Below are 14,148 nucleotides of genomic sequence, written 5' to 3' on the forward strand. Positions count from 1 at the left end.
GGAAAACGTGAGGCCCTGCTAATCTTCTTAACGTGTTTGACACCGAGCTGTCTGCTCGGCAGACTCATCAGCAATCAGCTGCTGGGTGAATAGGCTGGAGGCTTGACTGAATCTATTAGCACAACATATAAGACCAATCAAAATCTATTCTATATTGTCCCATGTTGTTGGATCATATTTATTGTCGTTTCAACAATAGGTCTGGTCTTGCTGACTTTGATGGGAGGTGTGTTTTTCCTGCACTTATTTGACATGTTCGATCGGCCGATGACGCTCACAGCGTCAGCAGGGCCGTTGGTCTCACAGCGAGGGTCTCGTGTTCCTATTGTTTTGAGGCTCGAGCCGCGTAAACGCTGATTTCAAGGCCCATTTAGCGCGCGATGGATTGAGCCCGATATCCACGGACCAATGGAGAGCATCGATTATTGGAGGAGCGGGTGGAGTGACGCCAGGAGTTGTAAAGCGGATGGATGAATGGATTGATAGATGGATAGATGGATGGATGGATGGATAGATAGATAGATAGATAGATAGATAGATAGATAGATAGATGGTTAGATAGACAGACAGACAGACAGACAGACAGACAGACAGACAGAGAGTCAGATAAACTTCTATAACAAATACGACTTCTATTCGAGACAAATCTGCGAGTCAATTCTTTTTACAGAAACGAGTGCTCAGGCTCTATGGGGCTTCCTGTTAGGCAACAGTGACATCTAGTGGCACCCTTCAGAATTACGATCTCTCTGTGGTTTTGATTTTACTTTACCAATGCATGTAAACACTACCTCAATACCACAACATAAAATCAATATCATATTAGCACAAGTATGATAAATGGTTATTGTTTTAACACTGTGATTCGGAAACAGTTGTGGTTGTGGTTGAGCTTTATATATAATTGGCTTGTGTTTGAAATACATTAAGATACTTCTATTGTATTTATACAGCCCAAAATAGCAAATCACATTTTTTTAAGTAACAATTTTGAAATCTTGGCATACAGCAGCATCTTATACCCAGGAATTTGTAAAATATAACATATGTAAAATATGGCAAAAAAAATCAAGATTGACAACAATTTTCATATCAGTTGAGGTTTGTGATTTCAAACTCTTCTATATGAATAGAAAAGGACAAACACTTCATAAACAGTTAAACATTTTACAAATATGAGGTTCAACATTAAAACTAATTGTGTGTTATCCTCCTCACTGTGCTTTTACGATGCATAAGAATGATATCGATTTAAACATTTGTTATATTGCTATTGATGAAAGCAATATTGTTATCATTTTATCATCAAGCCTTCCTGTAAAGTATCTGATAAGAATATTGCCGTCTATCTATAGTTGATAAATACATACATTGGAGTGAATTTTTTTTTTTTTTCCCATGGACCTCAATTTACAAAGACACCGTTATTTTGCTAAAATGATATTCAAATTCTAATTGTTGTGTCCCTGTTAACCTCAAAGCAAAAATGAATGGTAACCAATATCATATAGCAAAACAAAAATAAATAAGATACAAGCAACATCCTGTTATGCACAACTGACATCACAGGCTCCTTGTGCACTGTACGGTCCAAAATCATGTGTAAGAATCACAGAGCCTTCACAGAGCAAAACACATTGTGGAGTCTAAATCTCACGGTGATCTGTTTGGCACCTTGGTGTTCCAATCCTCTGTTTCTGGGCATGTAGCACCGGTGCCTCCCACTCTGCAGGAAACAAGAGCAAGTGAGTATCTCGGGAGCAATATAAATTAAACATCTATTTCATCATCCAAACCTGAAGAACCTATTAGCTGCACGATACAGTCTCTCATTGTTAATGAGAGAGACTGCATTTTCCATGAGATCAAATCACTTCTTTTCACAAACATAAGAGACTGGTAGGATTTGGTCTATCATCTGTGTGTGAAGCTTGACACAGAATACCTGCTTGGTGCTGCTTCACTGCTGCTTGCGTTTCTGACCCAAATAAAAGCATGTGCTTAGCGTCATTCAGCTGAGCCTGGTTCTTTCTATATATATCCCCCTGTTTATCCTACTACCAAGCTTTCATCGCCACCCCTACGCTCTCCTTGATAAATTTGCTCCCACGCTATTCAATGCATCCACCTCTGCCTCTTCCACCTGCCAGTCCCAGAGCATCATCGGCATCATCAAGCTGCCTCCCCTCAACCCCCTCCCGTGCACAGGACACACACAGCTGACACACTTAACTTCACAGCTCGAACACTCCTCTCGGTAGACACACCGGCAGTGGGTGAAGAGATTTCAGACAACATTTACGCTCAGGGCTTTTTCCAGGGTGTCAGAGAATGGCTCCGAAAAGAGAATCCTCTATTAAGAAATCACCTTCACCAGTGACCCAACCGCGACTGGGTCCCCCTTACCCCAGCCTGCCTGCAACTGCTGCGGCACCGAAAGCTTCTCTAGACCAGAAACCAAGGATGCTGCGTCCCTCAGATTCACCGTTTGACCCCAGTACTTTGGAGGTGAGTGGGGTTGCTGCAGTATCATTTTTGTGACAAAGCTAATGTGGGGCATAAAATAGGTCTATTGGAATCATTTGTTCAGGTCATTCGCAAAATATTGTTTCGCAACCTTAGCCAACATAGTAAATCTAAATCAGAAACACAAAATAGTGCTGCTGCCGGTAGTGTGGAAGTGTAAAAAAACATCTTATGCGGATTAGTTGCTGTAGCTTTCTGTGACTCGGAAGCTATGATGGACCAAATGGTCTTCATCAATTTACAATGAGAGACTGCAGAGAAGTGGGGCAGTGAGGGTGAGACTGTCAGTCAGTGGCCTCCTTAGAGAGAAAGAGGCTGCTTCCTGCCTCAGTATGTTCTACTTCTTCCATCAGGCAGGTGATTGGAATAAAATCAGAAGCTTTTCCCTGATGAGCTGCAAAGTCACAACTGTTGCAAAAAAGACAAAATGTCTAACGCCTCTATTTCATGACTCAAAATATGAACTAAGGGTGTGGACTTCCCTTTATCCCGCTACCATTTCAGACCACACACATTGACTTGTCACAGCAGTACAAGTTACTGATGATATTAAAAATGACTAAATTGAGTTATTTTGAGGGTTCTGGTTTTATGCATGCTGGCACATTGACCTAGTTTACAAGGGACACTTAGTGGAACTGAGCCTTTCACCTCATCTGTTCTTGTCCCTGCTAAGTCAGAAGGGCCGCTGTGAAAACGCTTCTGTCCAGGGGCTCAGACAGAAGCTGACCTCTGGATAAACCGTGTCACAGACCTCCTTCGCCCCAGACACTTTTACTTGTCATGGCAGGAAAAGCAAAGACTTTACGAATAACATTAGCCATCCATTCCATTCAACAGTCCCATTGAACATGACAGCGTGACAGTGATGCAGCACGCTCAATACCAGGACCATGACGCCAAAACAGCAGAGAGAATTGAGTGTTATGTCGGCTTATCACTAATATACTAGTAGTGGCGTCTCCTGGCTGCCCCAATGCAATGCAGTAAATTAGTTATCAAGTAATCAAGAGAGTGTATTAATTAAATTAGTATTTTTATATTTATCCAGCAGGAAATTATGGATTCTACAGTATGTGATACATCACAACTGAATAGATGCAGGGTCTGTTAGGAAGTTCACTTTTAGTTTTTCACCTCTAAAACGGTCTGTCTATGCATAATCTATATGCATATATACCTCTTTATATACAGTCTATGATATAAAATAATATATTTAAACATACTAGGGCTGGGGAATTAACAAAACATGGATCGAAACAGACATTTATAATCTCTAACCGATGTAATTTTACTCATGTCAGTTAATTTGGTTAATACTTGTTTGGGTTTCCGCTACGTGTCCTATGTCCTCCGCCGCTGACCTGCGCTCACATTACACTTTAGCAATAAACTCTAATAAGATGTTATTAGGTAGGCTGCAGGACTTGAAGTTTACTTTGTTTGTCTGATTCGTTCAAAAGCTCAGGAGACACGTATTTAAACAGATTGAAAAAAAGTCCAACATTTTGCGCTCACATAGTTCACACATCCAGCCACGACATCAGGGTGAAAGTGACCAGAACGTTCCAGATTCATGAGCCGTCATCATCGATTAATAAATAAAGGTTCAGTGTGTAGAATTTAGGGACATCTAGTGGTGAAGTTGCATGTTGCAGCTGAATACCCCTCACATTACATTACATGTCATTTGGCTGACGCTTTTGTCCAAAGTGACTTACAATTAGTACACTCAACATTTATGAGGGGCAGATGCGGTAGAGTGGGATTTGAACCGGCAACCTTCTTGTTGGAGAGCGACCACTCTACCCCCTAGGCCACAACTCGGCCACATCTCGGCCACACCTCACCCTCCCATTCCAAACATAAAGACTTAAAAGGTTGTTAGTTTGTCCGGTCTGGGGCTACTGAGAAACAACATGGCGGCCTCTATGGAGAGAACCCACTCCTGATATAAAACATTTGATTATAAAAGGGCCCATTCAGGAGTAAAGAAAAACAACCATTCGTACAATTTAGATATTTACAAACCTTTGAAAACCTCACAAGGATTATTTTATATTCAATATCTACCACCTACATCTTACACATTGGACCTTTAAAGAAAACTGTGACACACAAAATCGAGGTAAAGGTTTGAAATAATCACGAAATTGATTTGAAGTCATATCGCCCCGCCCTGATACCATTATGAAATCTATACTTTACTCCGATTTCATCAGCTGTTTAACTGTAAACAAAGTAGGCTCTTTGACCAAACTGTTAAATGAAAAGATTTTAATATTACACATACAGTGTACTTAGGTCAAAGCAGGCATAGTTCAACCAGGCAATTTTTTTTACAGTATGTAAAAGAGAAACTGAATATCTCATATTATATCTGATGCCCACATTAGACTTTGCATGAACATGCTTTAGCTCTGCTGGTGTTTTAGCTTTGCTGCCACCCTCATTCTTTCAGTGTGCACGCCATGATTTGTCCCATTTCGCCTGTGAGGATATGTGGGACATGTTAGATACACCCGCTTCGGCTCCCAGTGGGATCACAGACATGACAGGAGGCCAGAGCTCCTGCTGGGCAAAGACAGCACTTTAGCCAGGCTGTCGAGAGATGTGGCTTCAGTCCATGATCTTACTGGCCTAAAGTAATCCATCATTCCAGCATGGCCAGACAGTTACATCCTTAATGCAAAGCCGAGCAAAGTCATTCACTGCAGTCATGCATTAATTTACTCAAGTGGGGTCAAAACCAACGAAGTCAAACAAACACCACAAAGTGACACACAATGTCACCCTCAGGTCTAAGGATTCTCCGATTAATTTACAAGGTTTAGGGCGTGATCATTATCCCTGTGTTTTATACATTTTAAGATATGCTACACCCTCCTTAATTACCATGTCAAATATTCTAATATCAACTCTAGGTCAACTTTATCAAACGATTCTAAATCTATAAATATGCCAATTTATTGTTAATTTCCAAACGTTTAATGAATTGACACAAGATGTCTCCTACTTCACTGAAAGCTTTGCAGAATTGCCAGGATTGAATCTAAATTGGTTTCATGTTTCAAAACCATGTTTGTTATCATTTTTATTTTAAATACAATTTTAAATAAAAAAACAGAGAAATGTTCAACCTTCAGCAGATAAATATGAAAACAGACTTTTAGTTTCAATAGTTTTGCAAGTGTCTGTATGTCTGCACTCAGATTTGTGAATCGGCAAAAATGTGTTCAGATCTGAATGTGTATTGACACTAATCCATAAATTGTACCGAGATTTGCAAATGTTTACACATTGTCTGGCCTCAAGAAAAAGCATGATAAGAGAACCCCCCTCAAGCTGATGACAGATTGCCACACACTCTAGGATGTCAGGCATGGCAGATAGTGGTAAAATCCCATTTAGGAAAAAAAAGAGAGGAATACCTGAGGTGGGAGGACAGCATGAAGCCAAATACTCCCATCCATTATCCGTGTCCTGTGAGGGTCGTGGTAAGGCTGGGTCCAGCAGCTGAGAACAAGAGGTGGGGTAGATCCTGGACAGGTCAACAGCATATCTCATGAGGGCTGACAAACTGTAAAGAGACAAACAACCATTCAACCAGTCCCCATGTGCACATTGTTGTGTTACACGTGTACAAATCTTTTCCACATTTATATATTTGTGTAAATATTTGCAGATCCCAGTAAACATTTACACAATCACGGGGCATATTTGAAAATCTGAGCACATTTGCAGCACAATTTACACATTCACAAATAAGGCATTGACATTCACATATCTAAGTACACAGATACTTTCACAACTCTCCACAAAGATTGCATATAAGATACTGTCGCTATTATAATATCGTCATATTCAGGTGTCAAATCCATTATGAACATGTCTGATGGTCAGACGGCTCAGAAAAATAGAAATAAGCAACACAACAATATGAATGAAAGGCAACTTAAAGTGTTTAAATCCCTTCATCTTTCATGCGAGAGCAAACTGAGCAACAAAGTTTGTAATGTTGAGGCCTTCTTGACCTCTTGCTTGGGTTAAATCAAACTCCGTAGATTCAGATTAAACCCATAGATTATATAACAGTCATTTTATTTATAGACTTGAAAGTTTAGAGAGTATTAATATACACAAGTAAGGTAACAGTGAAAAACACACTACACCTTGATGTTTGTTTCTATATATGGAGCGTGGCTGCCCGGTCTTCCCTCCTTCGCTATTTACCCCACCCGAGGTGAGCGAAACGCCATCGCACGTCTCTGATTGGCTTACCTTGTTATTACCCCCTGCGTCCAACCAATCGTTACGCTCACTACCTAAATCTAAACCAATCACAGGCGGCAAATGGGCGGGTCTTCGCTCAGCTCGGGTAGGATAGCTCATATGACGCAGACGCTGCTGCTGGGGTTTTGTCACCGTGCTCTGCTCCGACTCTCCGTCACATTCTTCGTTCTTGCCTACGCCCGGGACACACCTCAGCCTTCACAGGAAAATGGTGGGTTTGTTTCCAGACCACTCACTCTTTCCACTTTGTTGCCGCTCGTGTGTATTCGGCTCATGGTGTTGTTGTTTTCGGGAGAAGGTTTTGTCTTTGCAGAGCCGTTCATTTGTTCCCTCAGTTATCGTCTCGCTCTTCGCTAGCGGAAGTGCAACTTTTCGAGAAGCTAACGTTAGCTTGCGCGGTGGACACACTTAGCAATCACACGGCGAGCTTAGTTATGTCACTGAAACACCTCCATGTACTTTAATCAGGACTGAATGTGGGGTAGTTAGATGATGTTTGTTGTGGGGGGGGGGGGGGGGGTAAATGTAAATACGAATAAAATGTGCTCAAAGGGCCTCCGAGGTTAACCCGAGCTAGCTTTGCCACAGCCTTCATGTAGCCTGATTTCTCTTTGAACAGTCTGACTTCTCGGAAGATCAAATCCTCGGTGAGTTGTGAATTATTGTTTTGACGTCTCCCCCCCCTGCTGAATCCAGCTTGTTTTGCATGCCCTCATTCTCGCTTGGTATCCGATGACACTTTGCCCTGTATCTCCACTATCACCCTGCTCTCTCTGTACCTGCCTGTCACAGTAGTCGTGGTTAGGCTAGGTTTGTTTCCTCCTTTTATTTCCGCGCTGTTTCAATCACTTTTCCACTTGCAACTGCTTGTCCTTTCCAGATTGAGTTTAACCTGGATCAGATTCATGGTAAGTCAGTGAAGCGGGGGGCAGCCTTGACCGAGAAGGACTGGTGCCTCTCTCGGCAGTGTTTCAGGGTGTGATCTGCATGTTGAGTTTTGGTTCAAGCAAATTGTCCTACGTGTGAATGAGAGTCGCTTTGCACTGTCGTCTGGTTCGTCAAAGTCATACTGTGCACATAACGTTATAACCCTGACCAGCTTCGACCATGTGTTGCAGTGTTTTTGTATTGATGGGGTTCCGCAAAAGTGTAAGATCACTGGAAAGTGGACCCCACCGGTCATGCATCAGGATCTGTCCCCATAAGTCTTGTCCTGTTGGATCGTAGTCATTCCTGGCTGTGTCAGTTTGCCCGGACCTGTGTCTGTTATCTCTCAAGCTGCTCATCTTCACGCGCGTGTCCTTTTTTGGTGCGGGATACAGTGGTGGATGGTTTTTGTCCCAGGGTTGGGTTTGTTTAATCACTGTTGACATAATAGGCCATACTCTCACTCTCCTCCTACTTTCCTCCACTCCTCTAATACCAAATATGGTGTTGGGAAAAGTGCTCACACGCCAGAAGGGAAGAGGCACATTCCTCAGAACAGGAAGAACTCCACAACAGTGCCTGAGCCTTTTCTGAGGAGGAATTGCTTGGCCCATAAAATTAGGAACAGCTTGCCAGCCCCGGATATTGTGCAAGACAACTTTGTGTCTCCCTGATCGCTAGATGATAGCAGAGCTTTGTGTTTTGTTATCAGGCTTAACTAGACTGCCTGATGTGGATCAAAGCTAAGTTAAGCAACCCTTTGATCAACAACACGATTGCTTCATTGCTGAGTGTTGATCAAGCCTCTGTAACTCCACTCAAACAACAACACAGATACTCATTACTTGTTGTTGCGAAGGCTTTCGCGTGCCTGTGTAGTAGCAGCCCACGTATTGACCAGACAGCAGTGCTGTAAAATATAATAGTAATAGAAGGGAGTTCAGATTAAACTTAAATGGTTTGAGAAGAAAAAGCCCCAAGCCACCTGAAAGATCAGTCTGCCAGATCTATTCTTGTTGGAACAGGTCAAACATGAAGCAAAGTAGTGACGTCTCTGTTGAGGTTCACAACAAATGCTAATTTAAATACTTTGTTTGGAGGGATATGAACCAAAGTGTAGCTCAAAAGTCGATGTCTGAACAACCACATCTGTATTTATTAATTTTAAATTAACAAGTATTATATCCACATCTGTTTGCTCCATTGTTAGTTATTTTAGTCACACTTTATATATTTACTGCTGCATTGTTGGGACAATGCATTGTAGCTCAGACATTTGATGTTTAGAAAAGTAACCGATTAGTGTTTGCGTGTTCATTCTGCAGAAAACATAACAGGAGCATGTAGTGTTGCATTGAAATAGTTTAACCCTGTTGGTGTGAAGGGAAAAAGTCCGACTGACCAGTTGACTAACACGTTTATTTGCTGTTTTAAGGAAGTAAGAGTGTTTTTCCAGTGACAACCAGCAGAGTTTTTACCATTTGAACCACACTCTTCCAGAGTGAAGTATCGATAAGTTTAATGTAATTTAGTTTTGTGTGTTGAAACAATGTATTGGCGTGCATCATTATTTTTAGTTTTCTTTTATAAATTGCCTAGAGTTATCTCTTATCCTATCAAGAGTGGCGCAGGAAACCTGAGCAGGCTTGTCCATGTGAGGCTTTGTGCCCTGTCTTTTCTTTTCTCTTTAAAATTTAAGCCTTCCCTGAGAGAACGTGATCATTTTAACTCCTTTTTCATAGCCTGTGCTCTCTGTCTGCTTGTTCTCATTTTGTTCACACTCTGATTTCTGTTTTCTGATTTCACCTTTTTTGCAAATTTCTCCCTATCCCCATTAATCCTCCATACCTGTCCGCTTATCTCCACAGCATTTTTCACATGTCTTTGTAACCTGCAGAGTTCAAGGAAGCATTCCTGCTCTTCGACAAGACCGGAGATGGGAAGATCAACTACAGCCAGTGTGGGGACGTCATGCGGGCCCTGGGACAGAACCCTGTCAACGCTGAGGTGCTCAAGGTCCTGGGCAACCCCAAGGCTGAGGGTGAGGGTAAAGATATATTTTGCTTGAAGTGGTCTATGATAAATGTAAATCATGAAATAGTCTCTAGAGGCTCATACTGAAAATAGCTTTAATTATTCTTGTCTTTTTTTGCAGAGATGAACAGCAAGATGCTCGACTTTGAGCAGTTCCTGCCCATGTTCCAGGCCATCGCTAAGAATAAAGACCAGGGCTCCATGGAGGATTTTGTGGAGGGACTGCGTGTCTTTGACAAGGAGGGCAACGGCACAGTAATGGGAGCAGAGCTACGTCACGTCCTCACCACGCTAGGCAAGTCCCCTTTTTTTGTGATCATCCTTAAATAGATGGCTGCCACTTTTTATTACAGGGGAAATACTGCAATCCTCTGAATGAAAAGCTCACTGCACATCTGTCGTAATGAAATCTGAATGTTCATAGCATCACAAGTAAACGTGTTCGATTCTGAGAATTAATTTTACATTAAAGAAATCTGCTGTTTTAATTTGATAGGGACCCTCTTGATATTTGATACATTTTCTAATGCATGTATTTTATTTTTCCACGTCTAGTATATTTTGTAATTTTGAAAAATAATTGTTAAGTCACTTGTATAATATGAATAAACATATTCATGTTTCGTTTCCAGGCGAGAAGATGTCAGAGGAGGAAGTGGAGACGCTGCTGGCAGGACACGAAGATGCAAATGGTTGCATCAATTATGAAGGTGAGATTAGCAAAATATAAGGGAACAAAATGTGATGTCTGCTTTTATTAGGTTGATGGGGTGTGACGGTGACATTAAAATAAATCGGCAAACTAAACATTGTACCCAGTATCAGATGTCACATAGCTGACAGTCTTCATAATATGAAAGGTATGATATATCGTGTTAAATAAATGTTGATAGCCTGTGTATCTGACACCTTCAAATAAATGTAGATGTAGACTGGTTAACCTCAAACACCTTGTTCAATTAAGAGCTTATTGATCCAAGTGCTGAAGGTCTTAAGTCTGTAAACTAAATGTTTTGATATATAAATTAAAAGTTTATTTTGGAAAATCCCAAATTAGTTGAAACTGCAGAGGTTGTACAGTGGTGTTGCAGAATGGTATTTTTTTTTCCTCAAGCAAACTAACCTTGACAAGATAACAGTGTTCAAAGTGCGCATAAACTTACATCAGCCATGTTTCATTTAGTCCTGAGATCAAGTTCATTAGTTAGAGCTGATATGGAACGCCACCAGCCCATGTGTTTCCTAAACTGGCGACAGTGGCCCCCAGCACCAGCTCAAAGTGAGAAGCTGCAGCTGAATGTTTCCTACCCTGCAGGGGGCTAATGACGATTAGCGCTGGAACTTATTAAACCTGTGTAGGTCATCTAGAAATGTGAGACTGAGACTTGGGTCATATGTTTCTCTGACTGTTTGCTTTGACGTGAAATATTGTGTAACTTTTATTTTGAGTTTGTGTAAATTCACATATTGTGTTTTCAATGATTAGAGGCACATATAATACTAAACAGTGATGTGTGATCGATCTTATGATGGGATGTTGTTTGTGTTGACAGCTACTGTCTAATATGTGTTCTTTACACTCGTTGTAAATTGACCTCTCTAAGACCCCGTGTACATTTCATCTGCTGACAGTTTGTTAACTCTTCTTCCTCCACAGCGTTTGTTCGCCACATCATGTCAGGCTGAGGGCCGGTACGGGCATTGGGTATACATGAGATGGCACCCCCGGGCTTTCCTGCATTTTATGTCTTTAATAATACCCATCAGGCCATTCCAACACTAATCAGCTGTAGTTATCACATTTTATATTGGCAAGAAACGAGCGATCGCAAAAGTAGATATGACCTGTAGGTGCCCTGGGGAAACCCTGGTGGGTCCTTATCATCTTTAGTCCTGAGGCCTTGACCAATGCGTAGCCTCCTGCTGCTCTGTCTCTGTCTCTCCTGCAGCCCTCCGTCTTGGCCCCTGGCTGCAGAATGTGCCACTGCATGTGTCTGAGACCCCCCTCCATTTGTATGGGACTATGGTGGACACAGGGAAGAGACTGGCCTCATTCAGGCTAAACCTGGTGGCCACCGTTGAGTCGTTTGAGCTGATTGGTGTTGTGGCCCTGAAGCAGCTCTTCTAATCTCATTTGCATGTCATCAGTGCTATTAAAATAGGCCCTTTCTTCTGTTGGTGTCAGAGGTGCTGCTCTTTTTCATAGACACTGAATTAGATGTTTCAGTTCATTACATTGTTTTACATTCAAGCATAGCCACCTGCTTCAGGAGAGTGAAGCAATCCCTTTTCTACTAACCAGAGAAATGCGATGAGTTGCTAATGTGCTGATTGTTTTCTCCTCTGTACTGACGGAAGCTGAATTTGTAGCTGCCCACTCTGACTGGACTGTAGCTGCCTTGATCTTCTCCCCTTTTCTGTGCTTCTCAACTAGAGGAAAGCATACAGCGATGATGGCTTCTCTAACCAGCTCTTCTTGGATCATAGACATGGCCTTAATACTTTGGCTGAATTGGAGATAGAGATGATTTCCTCACCTCTTTCTTTTAGTGCCCAGTTCCAACCCTCTTTCCACTGGGTGAGCGGAAATGGGGATCTGCCCCCACATGCAGCATGTCCCACCCAGGTTCGCCGCTAACCTGGTTGAGGAGAGCAGCCATAGCTCCAGTTGCTGCAGTTGGAGTAGATCTCTGTAAATATCCAGACCATGACACTCACATTTTCTTTGTCTTATGTCTTTTACAGAACTGGTCAGGATGGTGATGAACGGGTGAAGAAACAAAGATCATCCTTCAGTTTTTTTTTTTTTTTTACCCTGTCACATAAACCCTCTTTTTGCAGTTGGCCTCTACATTCCTGCCCCCTCCTCATTCCATGGATTAGTTTTCCACATTTAATTTAAGAAGTGCCTTTACATTCCCATCAAAAGACCACAAATAATCTGGCTGTTGCTCCCAATTATGTTGTTTGCATTTAAATAAATGTTTTCCCTGAAAACTTATCCTGGTTCCTTTGAGTGAATATGTTTGATTCAGTAGAATAATGCACATGAGGCTTTTATTGGACTTTTGCACAGTCCATGTATGTGTACTTTCTTTCATTGACACACGAGGGCAGTGTTGCAGCTGTAACCTGTTAAATTGGCCAATTTGTAAAATAAAAAATATACACCGGAGATATAAGAGGACTAATACTTTTTGTGTTTCGATGAGCCAATTGAAGATTTTACAACAAACCACTTGTCTAGAATTAGGTCTTCGTGTAATTGCAGAAAAAATGTGTTTCTCTCTTGTTGCAAATCTAAAGGAACATAATAAAATTCTACTCTTATATTAACAAATGATTGATTTTATTGCTTCTGTCGCCATGTCATAGATTTTCCGAGACATCATCGGTGGCAAACACTAGAGCTGCAGAAGACTGTTTGCTTTCTGACCTTTTCTTCTTTTTTCCTCACTAGCAGCCACAACTATTTCCCCTCATTAGGCACCACAGTTATCGGAGTGTGGAGCTTATGTGTGTGTGGGGTAAGGTTCAGGAGGGTGGCGTAGTCCACCGCTGAATAGATTGTCCACTAATTACGCTGTGTGTGTGGTCGATGGAAGTCAAGGCTATTGATTATTTTAATCCTCCCTATTTGTGAGTCTGTGATCCTCATGGCTCTGCATTCGACAGGGGAATCGCTAATGGGCCTCAGTGCAGCCTGTCTCAGACCTCTCCCCGTCCAATTAACTTTCAGCTGGAATCTGGCAGGAGCGAGAGCCGGGGGCTGGGCCCGGGCTTGGCACAGCTGCATCCCACTTTCTCAGCTCAGGAGCAACAGATTCACCAAATCCTTTAAGTCCAGAACGCCATCGACTCTCCGCACTAATTACATGTTTTCCCAATAATATAAGAGGTATTTGAGGTTCATTCTCCTAATGCTACGCTGATGTCTCTCTCTTACCTGGTTTAAGAATGCCCCTTAAATAAAACAGGGAAATTCACTGTTGAAAACATAATAGTATAAATAATTATCAACGTACTGTTTTGTACCAATTTGTTACAGCAATTTTAGACGGTATTATTCAGATCATATATCCCATAGTATATAACATGAAAAAACATCCACAATTTCAATACACATAGGATTTTGTGTCAGTCAGCAACTAGATTATTAATAAATCATAAACATGTTCTTGTCAGACAAATAATTGTTTTAAACTGTCAGTTGTCTAATGACTAATTCAACACTTAAATTCCAATTAGTTCCAATATCTTTTTTAACAACTAAAAGGAAACTCCTAATAATACTAATCCCTAAATACCTTTAACTTTTTATTTAATAACATAGACTTAATCATTAGTGATTAACTCAAAGATATAATT

At 41.4% G+C, this 14,148-nt stretch overlaps 1 protein-coding gene and 1 long non-coding RNA gene across 5 annotated transcripts; one reads left to right on the forward strand and one right to left on the reverse strand.

Annotated features, from left to right (window-relative positions):
- Positions 1–1,348: 1,348 nt before the first annotated feature.
- On the reverse strand, positions 1,349–6,757 carry LOC128442148 (uncharacterized). Its single transcript, XR_008338804.1, has 3 exons — positions 6,699–6,757; positions 5,958–6,106; positions 1,349–1,726 (listed from the first exon to the last, which is right to left on the reverse strand). It is a non-coding gene; the product is annotated as an uncharacterized LOC128442148 (long non-coding RNA).
- On the forward strand, positions 2,332–12,781 carry zgc:153867 (uncharacterized protein LOC337226 homolog). 4 transcript variants are annotated; one of them, XM_053424425.1, is made up of 7 exons: positions 6,899–7,030; positions 7,439–7,466; positions 9,644–9,787; positions 9,902–10,075; positions 10,413–10,490; positions 11,438–11,472; positions 12,526–12,781. In XM_053424425.1, exons 1-6 carry the CDS (start codon positions 7,028–7,030, stop codon positions 11,464–11,466), a joined length of 456 nt encoding a protein of 151 aa, XP_053280400.1. In that variant the 5' UTR covers positions 6,899–7,027; the 3' UTR covers positions 11,467–11,472; positions 12,526–12,781. The 4 variants fall into 4 exon arrangements, with proteins under 4 accessions (XP_053280396.1, XP_053280397.1, XP_053280400.1 ...); XM_053424421.1 differs by lacking the exons at positions 6,899–7,030; positions 11,438–11,472 and adding an exon at positions 2,332–2,508; XM_053424422.1 differs by lacking the exons at positions 6,899–7,030; positions 7,439–7,466; positions 11,438–11,472 and adding exons at positions 2,332–2,508; positions 7,700–7,727.
- The last annotated feature ends 1,367 nt before the right edge of the window (positions 12,782–14,148 follow it).

Source organism: Pleuronectes platessa, chromosome 6, assembly GCF_947347685.1.
Source record: "Pleuronectes platessa chromosome 6, fPlePla1.1, whole genome shotgun sequence".
Lineage (NCBI taxonomy): Eukaryota > Metazoa > Chordata > Actinopteri > Pleuronectiformes > Pleuronectidae > Pleuronectes > Pleuronectes platessa.

What these genes read in the sequence shown, in the direction of transcription:
- zgc:153867 (XM_053424421.1), top strand. Translation starts at nt 2,332, where the DNA reads ATGGCTCCGAAAAGAGAATCCTCTATTAAGAAATCACCTTCACCAGTG. An exon ending in TTGACCCCAGTACTTTGGAG is followed by an intron (nt 2,509 to 7,438) that starts GTGAGTGGGGTT and finishes CTCTTTGAACAG; the next exon opens with TCTGACTTCTCGGAAGATCA. An exon ending in TCACGTCCTCACCACGCTAG is followed by an intron (nt 10,076 to 10,412) that starts GCAAGTCCCCTT and finishes TTTCGTTTCCAG; the next exon opens with GCGAGAAGATGTCAGAGGAG.